This window comes from Primulina eburnea, chromosome 7, assembly GCF_022965805.1.
Source record: "Primulina eburnea isolate SZY01 chromosome 7, ASM2296580v1, whole genome shotgun sequence".
Lineage (NCBI taxonomy): Eukaryota > Viridiplantae > Streptophyta > Magnoliopsida > Lamiales > Gesneriaceae > Primulina > Primulina eburnea.
Window position 1 is genome coordinate 7,434,111 of NC_133107.1, and position 13,401 is coordinate 7,447,511.

A 13,401-nucleotide genomic window follows, 5' to 3' on the forward strand; every position below is an offset into this window, starting at 1 on the left:
ATGTTTTCTTTAAAATCCTCTTTATTCATGTTTTGAGATCACTATTTCGTCCCTTTGGAAGGTTTCAAGATCATGGAAATAAAGCAACGTCCTTCTCATATTTCAATAATCCTCGTTTAAAAAACTTTAAATTAACAGATTATCTAAAACGAATAAGTTCTCATTATTCTATATCCGTGAGACATGTTAACCTGATTTATAAATACATTAAAAAGTTATAATTTCGACATAAAAAGTAAAACTTTTTGTTGCTTAGATAAGATTGGGTCGTTTAACAAAATTGATCCGCGAGGCAGTCTTATAAGAATTTTTATTATATAAAAATCACCAATTTTACACTTGATCAAAGATCATTACGATTTTTTTCTTCTAATTAAAACAAATCCTCATTTTTAAGTCAAACACAGTTAATTCATTCAATATAGAGATAATTTTAATTCATATATGTTATGATGTAATAATTGTTCTATGAAACGTGACATTTTAACTAATATAATAATGTAAAATTTAAAATATCTAAATTACATCATTATTATAAACTATAATTTTAAATTAAACAAAAAAGTTCTATCCTGCAATATAATAAAAATTACACATTTATTAGATTGCTAAACTCGATTCCAAAATATTCATCAATTAAGATAAGGATGACCAATTTACCTCATTTGAGATCTGATTTAATTTTAGCGGAAAGTAGCGACTTTATAAGATTAATAAGACAATACGTTTTTGGTTGTACTTGTGATACACTAGAATGCGATTAACAGAACATAATAATTTTATAATCACCGCCACCACTGCACTGTACGTCTTTCTTTGGTCTTCCATTTTCCTCCGCCCGAATTCGTCTTCCCAAATTCTTCCCAATCCGCGAAATCCATTTCTCCGTGTCACAATCGGAAGGCATAGCTTCATCTAGATACTCGCGGAATCCCGGATTATTATGTCTTCGCCGGGAACTATCGCCGCCGCCTCTCCGCAGCTGTATTTCTGCTACCAATGCGAGCGGCAAGTCAGCATCACGCCTGAACCGTCTCCAGATGCGGAGCTTGTTTGCCCGATCTGTCAAGGTGGGTTTTTGGAGGAATCGGACACCGCGCCTCCATCAAACACTAATAACGTCGGACCTAACCGCTCTTTGGAGGAGAGTTTACCGCCTTTCCCCTTTATCTTCTCCTCTTCCTCCGGCAGAGGCGGATTGGAAGCATTTGACGATCTGTCTGCGCTTTTCGGAGACCGATCCCCCAACGAATTTAATCCATATGCTTTTCTGAATAATTACATCAATAGTTTAGAGGCGAGGGGGGCAAATATTCAGCTTGTGTTTGAAACGCCTGGAGGAGGTGGAACAGGTGGTGGAGCGGTCGACTTTAGGCTTCCAACGAATTTGGGGGATTATTTCATGGGGCCTGGTTTGGAGCAATTGATACAGCAGCTTGCGGAGAATGATCCAAATCGTTATGGGACACCTCCTGCTTCGAAATCTGCGATGGAGGGATTGCCGGATATTAAAATTAGCGATGAGATGTTGGCATCGGATTCATCTCAATGTGCTGTTTGTAAAGATAGTTTTGAGTTGAATGAGCTGGCTAAACAGATGCCTTGCAAACATATCTACCACAGGGATTGTATAGTGCCTTGGCTTGAGCTACATAACTCTTGTCCGGTTTGTCGATATGAGTTACCTACTGATGACCAAGATTACGAGAACCGGAAAACAGGGCAGTTGAATGATAATGGTAGAAGGAACAGTGATAGTAGCATTAATATAGGTTTGGGGTCCGGTGGTGGAAGTCTGGAGAGCATTTATGATGACGATAACGCTAATCCACAGACACCAAGGACAGTGGAAAGGAGGTTTAGGATATCGTTCCCATGGCTTCTTAGAGGATTTGGTTCACCAGCAGAAACAAGCGGTAGCGGGGGTGGAGGAGCTGGAAGCAGCGATGGAGGGAACACCAACACCAACACCAACAATAGTAACAGCGGAGCATCCAATCCTAACTCAGGAGGAGGAGGAGGAGGAGGAGGAGGAGGAGGAGGAGGAGGAGGAAGAGGGCAGGCTAGTGAGGAGGACCTCGATTGAAGTATGTCCTTGCTGTGATTTAAGTGTTCTTTTTTTTCCCCTACTTATGTGTTGAGGTGATGTGCTGTTTTTATCATGTTTTATTGTATAAATGCAATGCATTTTCTTTTTAATGTTCTAAGACAAATTTGTGAAAGTTTTGTTTTTCTAATTTTGTTGCTTCAACTTATCTGGAATAAAGATGGTAACCAGGTGCAGCCAATCAGCCGAGTGATGGGGCCGTTGGTTGCCATGGACTGACCACTCAGTCTTGGCTTTTGGGTACATTGGGTGTAAGAGAGTTAAAGATTCATGTATTAGAAGATTTTTCCTATCAACAGGAGTAATGAATAAAGTAACAAAACGATCTTGGCATGTTTAACGCTAGGAAAGCAGATGTTATTGTTACGAGTAATGCTCCAAAATTTACATTTCTGATATGGAGGCATATCTCGTGTTAAAGAAACAGGTCGAACATGTTCAATTCTCACTTTTGTGGCTTAAAAATGTTTGGTGGTGGAATAATTTTGTGAATTGTGCCGGTTAGGAAATGCATATTGATGAACAACCAAGTACCACTATCATCGTGCCATAGTGGTTAGTTTTGAAGTTTTTGTGCAATGTAAAAGATTCTTAATTGCAAAAGAAACATTGATAACTGGTACGTGGGACTCTATCTTCATTTTGATTTGTATCCTACTGTCCTGGATGATCAACTGTTTGAAGATGAATGCATTCGTGCACGGACTGACAGACGTGCATACACGGCGAAATGATAGTGATTAATTTGTTTCCAACATCTTGCTAAACCCCTGCCTCCTCATGGCTCATTCCAGGGTCCAGCTTCAGCTACAAGAAATTTTTTACTTGAACCAAATAATTTTCTCCTGTACCGTGTTTTCCTGGCTTCGTTCGCCTAAATGGCATCTATTATTCACCTTAAACTGCTTGGCATTGATGTTGGACATCCTATTTTTAATAAACTTAATTAATCTCTATCGTGTATTTAGATGAAGACAGCGACTTAAATCATACAATTCACATCATTTAGTGTTTGTTTAAAAATTAAAATACTATCTTCTCACTGCTATAATCCAAGGTCAATTCCAAACTTTTTTCATTCATTTTGTTCATGCTCTACTCCCACTCTGTAGTCTTTATCTTCATCAACGGATTTTGCTACGTCATTTGTGTGAGTTTTGCTTGCTTACCGATCTTTCATTGTTGTGATTGCTCTTCTCCATTGTCGATTCTCGAATATAAATAATGTCAAATAATTTTTGTTAGTCTGTTGACTATTTTGAGTTGAACTGGGTAGTTTGGCAGTTTCTATGACAACTTAACACGATTGATAGCAATTGGCTATAGTTTAATCGTATGAGAGCTTAACATTCAGGAACATACGCATATATGGTTTTTGACAGAATGGGTAGAGAGTGTGTTATATATCACATCTTATACGGGCTATTCTTTTGTTTGGAGGCTTCAACCTCACACAGATTTATTCCTGCTTCCTGCATTTAAAGAATTAGTGCTGGGGACGAGGAAAGGAAAATTAGTGCTTCTGCCATTGTATTATTCTATAATTATGATATCTTGTTTTGGCAGCAGCTGTGCTGACACTGTACCTTGGTATCCTATCTTCTGGATATTGAAGGATGACGGAATTGAAATTTGTATTTGAATTTGCAGAGGATGCGAGTTATTTTTTTTTGATAGGAAACAAATTTTTATTAATATTAATATAAGCAGTTGGATTACAAAGGATAGTAATCCTAATTGGGTCATTACATAGGTGTATACAAGAATAATCCTAAATCTTAGATCAGCGACATACAAACTTCCACTCCCTAACCAAGTCTGAAATAGATAAATGCCGAAACTCTGGCAATAATATCGTCCAAGTGGCGACCCCGAATTTAATAGTTGCCCATAAATTTTCCACAGATTCAGCCGAGTCGTTAAAAATTCTGTTGTTCCTTTCCAATCAAATAGCCCAAAAAATGCCGTGGACAACCAGAAACCAAAACCACTTATTTCTTCGGCCGTTAGGTAACACCGTCTCTATCAAGAATAAATCACGTGCATGATGAGGGAAGACCCATTCGAAAGACAGCTCTCCCATAACTCTTGTCCAAATAGCACGTGAAAAAGAACAATGCAACATTAAATGGTCCTGGTTCTCTTCACTATTCCTGCACAAACTATACCATTGTGGGCGTAGTGTGCAAGATGGCCACCTTTTCTGTACCGTGTCGCAAGTAGGGAGTTTCCCCAGCGCCACTATCCACGAGAAGACTTGAACCTTGTGCGGGACAGGTATTTTCCAGATATTGTTGTGATAAGGAAATAGAGAGAAATCTGTAACAGGGAAGAAAGAGTTGTAGAAAGAACGGACAGAAAAACACCCCGAAGAATCCCCTAACCACACTCGATAATCATCCGAACCTCTCTCCAACCTAATCGTGTCCAGAACCCCTAAAAGATCACTCAGTTCATCTATCTCTGCCTCATTCAAATTTCTCCTAAAACGCACATCCCACTGGAAGTTGTTACTGGATCGGGAATCTGTTACATCTAGAAAACAGTTGATGGGTTTATTGGTCAATGATGATAAGAGAAACAGAGACGGAAATCGGTGTTGGAACGACACCTCCCCTCCCCCCCCCCCCCAAACATCTTCCCAAAAACGAATTAAGTTCCCCCTCTCAAAACACACCTAATGAGTAGATAAAAAGTCGAGTAAGACCGAGAGATAAATTTCCACGGGCTTTTGAAAGTTGAGTTCTTCGCCAATCTCACATCCCAACCGTTATCTTGTAAACCATAGATACTCTTGATTACTTTCCTCCACAATGCTTCCTTTTCCACCGAGCATCTCCACCACCACTTCCCAAGTAGAGCCTTATTGGTGAAACGAATATTCCCCAAACCAAGTCCCCCCCTCTCCTTAGGCTTACAAACATGATTCCACCCAACCACATGACAATGATTCTCACCATCCGCTCCATCCCACAAGAAATCTCGCTTCATTTTTTCCATTTTTTTTTCCACCCTAGCTGGTACTCTGAAAAGAGACATATAATAAGTCGGCATAGCACTTAAGACCGACTTAATCAACATGAGTCGACCTCCCCTCGAAAGAAAAGACTTCTTCCAGCTTGCAAGTTTCTTAGACATTTTTGATAGCACGGGTTCCCAAAATTCAGCGCTCTTAGGATCTCCGCCCAATGGAGCCCCTAAGTATTTAATTGGCCAATTATCTCTTTTGCACCCGATTTGTGATGCCAAACTGTCCACCTCCTCGTCTGATACATTCAAACCCAAGACCAAACTTTTTTCAAAATTTATTTTCAAGCCCGATTTGGTACTGAAGAGCTTTAGAATTTCCAGTAAAGCCAAAAGATGCCGATCGGTTTGTACCAAGAACAAGGTGTCGTTTGCGAATTGTATATGTGAAATTTCAATTTTGTCTCTACCGACTACCAATCCTCTTATCTCATTTAAATTCTTTGCCCTATCAACCAATCACCCCAACCCATCAATGACAAGGTTAAAGAGAAAAGGTGATAAAGGATCCCCTTGACGTAGTCCTCTCTCCCCCTGAAACTTTCCTCGAGGTCTACCATTGATGAATATCGAAAAGGAAGGATTCGAGATACACCCATGGATCCACGACCTCTATCTAGTCCGAAATCCTTTTTTTTCCATAACAAAATCCAAGAATCTCCAATCAACGTTGTCATATACCTTTTCCAAATCAACCTTAAAAACCCAACCCCTTTTCTTATTCCGTCGATGATCCTCTACGATCTCATTTGCTATCAAGCAACAATCCAAAATCTGTCTTCCTTTGATAAAAGCGCTTTGGTTCTCCGCAATTGTCTTCCCCAAAATATTCTTCAATCTATTCTCCAACACCTTAGCCAAAATCTTGTAAAGACTTGTTGTCAAGCTTATCGGTCGAAAGTCTTTACTCTTGGTTGCATCTTGTTTCTTCGGGATTAAGCAAATATAGTCGATTTGTTCCTGCGGTGATTGAGCAATGCGTGGAAGAATTTAGAGTTCTGATCACCTTCCCTCAGTCACTTAATTCTTGCTTTTTGACTATCCATCTGAAATTTCCTCAACAGCAGCACATCCAATTCAGATCTCACTTTTGTCCTTTCCTCTTGAAGAATTTCAGACCAAGATCCCTCGGCCTCCAAGTCATCCAACTGTTTTATCCTAGTAACCACCTTCGTGTATCTAACACCCACATCTCCAAAGACCTCCCTATTCCATTTGGAGACTTCTACTTTCATTCGTTTGAGTTTCATCATGAATTTGTAATCCCACCCCCGTGTGACCCCTGAATTCCACCATGATCTTACCAACTGTTTAAAATTTTGATGGGACAGCCATGTATTCTCAAATCTGAACGGAGCCGGACCCCATCGCAACTCAGCGGTATCAAGAACTACTGGGCAGTGGTCCGAGGTAATTCTTGGTAGTACCACTTGTCTGTAATTTGGAAAAATATCCATCCAATCCCTCGAAAAGAGATATCTATCAAGTCTGCAACAAATCGGGTTGGCCCTAAAATTCGACCATGTGTACTTGGCGTTCAACAACGGTGGGTCATGTAGTCTCAACTCCCCTATCAGCTCATCAAAGCACTGCATGCTCGTTGTGTTGGTAAAACTGTTCAATTTTTCTCCGGTGTTTCTAACCACATTAAAGTCACCTCCCAAGCACCATTTATCTCCGCAAATAGACTCCAACCCCACTAATTCATCCCAGAATAGTTCTCTCTGTCTTGACTGGACCGGTCTATATATGGCTGAGAACCACCATTTACTCTGATCACACCCTTCTATTTCAATGGAGACAGAAAAGTCACCTATCAGATTGTCGCTGACACAAACTACTCTTGGATCCCACATAACAAGTATGCCTCCGGATCTCCCCACTGACGGTAAACAAACCCAATCTACAAGTCTTGATTTCCACAAACTTGTGACGAATTTTCTTTCTGCCAATTCCTTCTTAGTTTCTCAGATTACAACGATGTCTGGATTTTCCTTTCGAATGACGTTCCGGACCAATTCTCTCTTCCTTGCCGAACCCCCTCCCCTAATATTCCAAGAGCATATTTTCATAAAAAATTCCTGTGGCCCTTAGAGGTTGAACCTCTCTCATAATTGACCCCAAAGCTCAATCTCCGTAACTCTCTGCTCATCAAACCATTTGATTTTTTACACCCTCCCCAACTGTTCGTTTCCAAATTCCTTCCGTGAGCCATCATCTCATCAACCAAACTGTCAGCTTGTACAGCCCGTCAGCCCCTTTAGATATTTCGCCCTCGGTACTCGACTTTGCATCTACTCTCAACCCACCTCCCCCCAAAAAACCAGTAGATAACCGACGGCCAGAAAAAGAAGAAGGGAAAAAGGATTGAAGTTTGAAGGTATGGTTAAGAATGGATGAATGTAAACCAGAACTTACCTGTCCCGTTGAAGGTATCGCATCTTCAAGTAACGGTGGCTTGGTGATAGCTGGGGGCACCTCTGCTGATGAAAACAATCCCTCAATGTCTTCTAGCACTCCTTCTGTATGGGCTGAATCTTTTGAATGATCAGAACCAAGGCTGGCCGTTTCAGATGAATCGAATTCTTCCTCCAGTAATTCCTCATGAGAGTCATGAGACAAGCTGTCTTCATTTGCCTCCATATCAGAGTCTCCCAACTTGCTTCCATCCTCGAGATTATTAGAGAATGCCCTTGATGATCCGCCTTTGTCAGTGGTCGACTTAACAGCTGGATTGACTTTGTTCAATCGTCGAGAATAAACTTTCCCATAAAGGGGCAGTGGTGATACACTCCCTTTATTAAACTCATTATCTTGACCCTTGACTTTTAAGTTAATCATGGATTGAACATTGATGGTGCTGAATGATGTGACTTCTTTTGGATTGATCTTCCTCAGAATTTTAAAAGCTTTGCCGCTGGATCTAGGTATCATCGGTACACTCTTATCTGCTAGGCTTGTTTGCTCATTTTCCGAAAGCATATTCCCCTGTCCTTCTTCTTTGCTCGCCTCTTTATACCCCGTTCCATTGCCTAAACTCCCTTCCGCTGTGGTTGTACCTGGATTAGTTTGAGTCGCTAAAGCATTCTTCCCCTGAGCTAGGCCGCTGTTTTGATCATCATTGCCGAGTTGTTGCCGAAGTAGATTTGAATTGCCCCACCCCGCCAAAGACCTTTTACCGTTAATCACCACCTGTGCATAAGACATCTTTCCGTACTTCTCATAAGCTGACAATTCGAAGGAATCAACACAAATACGAATTTCTAAAGTCTCTCCGCCCAATAGAATTTTCATTTTGGTGCAAACAAACCCGCCTTCTGTGCCTTTCATCTTGATCTTTGCTGCCCCTAGATCTGTAAGCCGTAAAGTATTCGCGCTAATATCCATCAAACCCCCACACTGATCCCCAATGCTGATGAAGTTTTCTCGGGACCAAAGGTTCCATGGTAGCCCAAAAATTCGAATCCAGCTATTACAACATTTGACCATCGTGTCCGCTGTGTTGATATCCGTTGTCCACGCCTCGAAAATCAAAGTGACTCCGTTGTCAAAGAAGCCTTTCTTGAGCTGTAGGTAATAATCATACTCGTCCGACTGAGAGGGCCACCATGCCGCTTTGTTAGCTTGGAAAGGAAATAGTTCATCACTCTTTTTTAAGTCTTTGCAAAGGACGTTCTTGATCATGTCCCACGAGAGATTCACTCTTCCCCTAGTAACAATGATTGCTTCATTCCACTTCCTGACCTTCATTGGTAAGCCATTATCCTCTTTCTCTTCCCTTGATACTCGGCTGCCCTCCTCCACGACTTTACTGTTATGACAGATTTTTGTATTGCCTCTTGACTTAGGTAAGCCGTAACCAGAGTTTGATTGATGCTCTTGCCCATTAGGATTCCTTGACAGTAGCCTTAGGAGTGTGTACGAGATTTTTTTCCACCCCTGTAAATTATAACCGCTAGGAATAATCGTTATCTGTTTTCTACCTGTCAGATTGAACTTAGTGATCTCTAAGAATCTTCCTCGTTTATTTGAAAATCTCTGAATGGTGAAGACTGCGTTCCTGCCCCTAAACCGAAAGAAGTCCTTGCCCGAGACAGCGTTGTTGATGAATTCCTTGATTCTGAGGTTAAGCCAGCTAGCTTCTGCTCTGTCTAAGTCCAGGAAATAAGTCGCATTCCGAGTTTTTTCAGCCCACCAAATAGACATTCCCCGGTTACCCAACCGCAGCCTGAAGATTTTATGTTCAATAGTGATTTCGTCCCCTTCGGCATTCTGTATGATAGGAGTCGCTTTAGAAAATTTCCAGAAGTGCATCTTCTTACCGTCGAGAATACCAATGATGGAATTGTATAGGAGATAAATTATGGAAACGAAGACGAACGAAGAAGGAAAAACAACTGAGATAGGAATGAGGACAAGGACGTCGGTAGCTAAACTCCGGCACCGTCGGCCGGCGGCCGACGCCGGATTCTGAAGTAGGAACATTCAGCAAGAACTCAGAACTTGAAGTCGATGGTTGAACAGAAAAGGATTAACGATGCTGAACGTAAGGAAGAGGAAAGGAGCATATTTCAAAATTTTCTCTCTCTAGGGCTTTTTACAATATATAGAGGATGCGAGTTATGAATACATTAAAAGTTTTTGTTCACTGGATGTTTCTGACCCCAAATTGCATTAATAGTACTACCCTTGCTGACCTTCTCTTTTTACTCTGTCCTTACGTAACACACAGCTAAACTGGTTTGAAACTGATGGCATTATCGTTGCTGGCGACGAATGAGTCTCAGATCTGGCGTTTGAAATGGTTGTTCGGCCAAATGTGAATCAAGCTGTGCAAATAAATACCGGTTATTAGAACACTAGTACTTAGTAAAACAATGCCAGGTTAACCTGTTTTTGCAATAAGGATTGTTACTGTAGGAGCAATGCAAGCGTGCTTGACTACAGACCTGTCATTGTGATACGTCACTGCATGTGTAATGTAACTGCTTTGTGAATGTTCAAGTTTCAGATGCATCGCTTTTGTGATGTAATAGAGTTTGTTGTGGTGCAACCTCGTGTTTTTGTCGACTGAATGTTCTCTTACTTTTTCCAGGTAGACTGAGTTAACAAACTGAAGAAACAAAAAGGGTATTTGTATAGAGTAATTCTGGAGCATTTTGCTGGTTGGTTGTGGACAAGAAATAGGTAGCCATTCCTTCAGTTTTCATTTTCCCGCAACCTAAATTTGTTTGGATGTATGATATGTGACTTACCATTTTGTTTGATATTTTCCTCCTTGAGCCTCTTCAAACACGGGCTAAAAACACATGAATCAAGCAGTTTCTTCTTTATTATATTTCTTTCACAGTTTCAATCATCTCGAATGCTTTCTATAATGATTAAATACTTTGGCATTGGAAAATTTTCCATAAACATTGTATGATGTCAGTCCATTAGAAACTATTGTAGATAATTTTTATGGTTTGGCCTCCCTCCTGGATTGAAAGATGTATTCCTTATTTGTGGAATATTATTCTTTTATTTCTCATTATTAATTTATAATTTTTACAATTTCAATAATAAAAATTAGAAACTAGTGCCTTTACATTACTTTTATGTAATATATTAGTATTTTTATTCTGAATATCGGTAGTGTTAACACGTCTCACAGATAATGATTCGTGAGACTGTCTCACAAGAGACCTACTCTTATATCGTAAAATGATATGAGAAAGAAGTGAACATTATTAACTTCCTGATGTTCTCACTTATTGTAGCCTTTGTAATGGGAATACTTGTAGGAATGCTTGCACCATCAATGAAAATCACATAAACTATCAAGAGCACCATGATACTATCACATAAATATTTTAAATTTAACCGAGTGATTTTCAGTTTTAAATATTTTTGAAGTTAACCGAGTGTGATAATTCAATTACACAATTTATCGTTAGACTCATTGGATTACTATCTAAAAGCTTATTTTATATAATCTTCTTAATTTCTCAAAATCTTGATTTATGTAACACTAATTTTTGTAAATGACAAACATTAAATGTAAACACTAAAAATTCCCAAGTGGCATTATCTACTGATGATATTATGGCTGAACCTCCGTAGGATTCAGAAAGTTTCAGTTCCGCCCTTCCTCCAGAGGCTTAGCTTCAGACTCCTCCTCTTCCTGCTGAGATTCCTTTCTTTTCAGAAGTCCCTCTTCCAGAGATGATTCATGTGCTGGTTTTTCCAGTTTTTTTCCCTACTTCTGCTTCTGAAGAATTTGATGCTATTGCTAATTTGCTACTGTTATTGAAGAGGATGTCCAGAGAACATGCTATTGCTACTGTTATTCATTCAGACCATGCTCCATAGGCTTTAGTTGCTCGAGTTCAGGAGGTGCGGGAAAGGTTGGCTAGATCAACCATTGAAGGAAAATTAACAGATATTGAACATTTGGGGAAGACTCGTGAGTTACTGATTGAGGAGACAAAATACAGTTTCACTGATGGCCAGACAAATTTTGAGAAATTCACAACCGAGGATTCTTGGCCAAATGGAGATTATTCAGAATGATCTTGTCTTCTTACGAAAATCCTTTATGCAATTCAAAGGAGATTTGATTGACTCTCAAACTACTGTGGTTATAAATCAGAATAAACTTGCAGACAATTAGAAAAAAAAATCATCATAACACTCGGAGAAAAATAATAATGTGCAGGCTTCTTTCATTGTCCACATTTCAGAATTATCTAAATAAGGAGGTCGATGCCAAAAAAAGAGAAAGAACGGATAATTCAAATGCCAGACAAGGTGAAGAAGAAAGGGTGCCTACTAAAGCTAGGGATATTCATACTAAACCCGAACCCGAACCTTTCAATTATTTTTGAGCTTGAACTGTATCTATTTGATTTCAGATATTGATTCATAAAGTGAATTTGAATTCTATATTGTGTTGATTTTTGACATAAAAAACGGAGAAATTATTGATTATTTATAAGTTTTGCTGATGAGTCTCAAACCTTTAAAAAATATGAAAGTAATAAAATTCAGCAAATATGAAGTTGAGAAGCGCATATTCCAGCAAACCCTCGTGCATATTTCAGATCTGTTATAAGTTATTAAGGGTTTACCGAATTCAGAAAGTCCGTCTTTATTGATTTATCAGAATATCTATACGGCCTAATGAATCATGTCGTCGGCGTGAAATCATATTATCAATAAATCCGAGTTTCAGAGGATGTTAGCGATATACAAAACAAAAAACATTCCGACTATTGAATGTTAGTGTTACATAAATTTATTACCATATAATATTTGATGAGATCTCGCTGAAATGGGCGAGCCGGGTAAGGAGCTCCAACGGATCAAATCAACAATTTATAGTGTTTGAGAATTTTGAACGAAGACAATGGCCTGGACAGCACCTGCGAACAATGAGAAAACACTCGTGAATGGGCGCCGGAGGGATATCCGACGTAGCCACTCCGATGATAAAGTCAGCAGGTTATAAGAGGATGAATTCGAGCAATATTTGAGGAAAAATACGTAGAGTGCTTAAAGTTCAAAGGTTTTTTCCACCGAATCATTAAATGACATTAATACCTGCTATTTATAGGAGAGGAATGGGTAGTTACCTCGATTCTCGTGTCATATACTAAGTCGGTTTACCATACTAGCTTCTGATGACTTCTCGGACACTCCAAACCCAAGTTGTTCTGAAGGATTGGACTACTTGCGATGCTTACACTCGAGTGCGGTTCATTTATCGAGGTAGCACCATTCTCGAGGTTGCCCAAGTGGTTGTGCAGCTGGGAGCTATACCCGGTAAGGTGAGAAGCACCCGGCCAACTCTATGAGGACCCGGGCTACTGGTAAAGGACTGCGGATAAAGCCACCACACCCGGGAAGGGGAGATTTACCCGGGCGTTCATAAAACGTCCCGGTACCCCGGGTTGTATATACGGGTATCAGGTGAACGAACCCATATCCTTATAGGGGTATCACCACCCATCCCTAAAATAGTCGGGCTAGAGCTTGACTCGCTGTCCCGATTCGATCCTTTCTGTTCACTCTCGGATTGTAATTGCGAATAAATACCAAGCGAGGGAACTTTTTCTAAGTGTCTTGTATCCCATACTCCCGATTCTTCGATATCTGACAATTACTATTTCCGAGAAAACTAATCAAACACATCATTACGCCTGCACTAGTAAGGATGCCGCCGAAAAATCTCTTCATATTCTGAGGTAATGATGAGCATGCTTCCTCGATATCCGTACATGTCTTTT

At 40.0% G+C, this 13,401-nt stretch overlaps 2 protein-coding genes across 5 annotated transcripts; one reads left to right on the forward strand and one right to left on the reverse strand.

Moving 5' to 3' along the window:
- Positions 1-755: 755 nt before the first annotated feature.
- On the forward strand, positions 756-10,476 carry LOC140837065 (E3 ubiquitin-protein ligase RING1-like). Of its 4 annotated transcripts, none has more exons than XR_012119210.1 (3): positions 756-2,007; positions 2,044-2,142; positions 10,230-10,476. XR_012119210.1 is itself a non-coding variant. In XM_073203065.1 (3 exons), the coding sequence occupies exons 1-2, from the start codon at positions 944-946 to the stop codon at positions 2,084-2,086; spliced, it is 1,107 nt and encodes a 368-aa protein (XP_073059166.1). In that variant the 5' UTR covers positions 757-943; the 3' UTR covers position 2,087; positions 10,230-10,476. The 4 variants fall into 4 exon arrangements, 2 of the variants coding, with proteins under 2 accessions (XP_073059165.1, XP_073059166.1); XM_073203065.1 differs by having other exon boundaries at positions 757-2,007; positions 2,044-2,087; XR_012119209.1 differs by having other exon boundaries at positions 756-2,142.
- Positions 4,053-6,990, reverse strand: LOC140837475 (uncharacterized). Its single transcript, XM_073203642.1, has 5 exons — positions 6,223-6,990; positions 5,816-6,094; positions 5,598-5,763; positions 4,876-5,373; positions 4,053-4,642 (listed from the first exon to the last, which is right to left on the reverse strand). Exons 1-5 carry the CDS (start codon positions 6,988-6,990, stop codon positions 4,053-4,055), a joined length of 2,301 nt encoding a protein of 766 aa, XP_073059743.1.
- Positions 10,477-13,401: the final 2,925 nt, after the last annotated feature.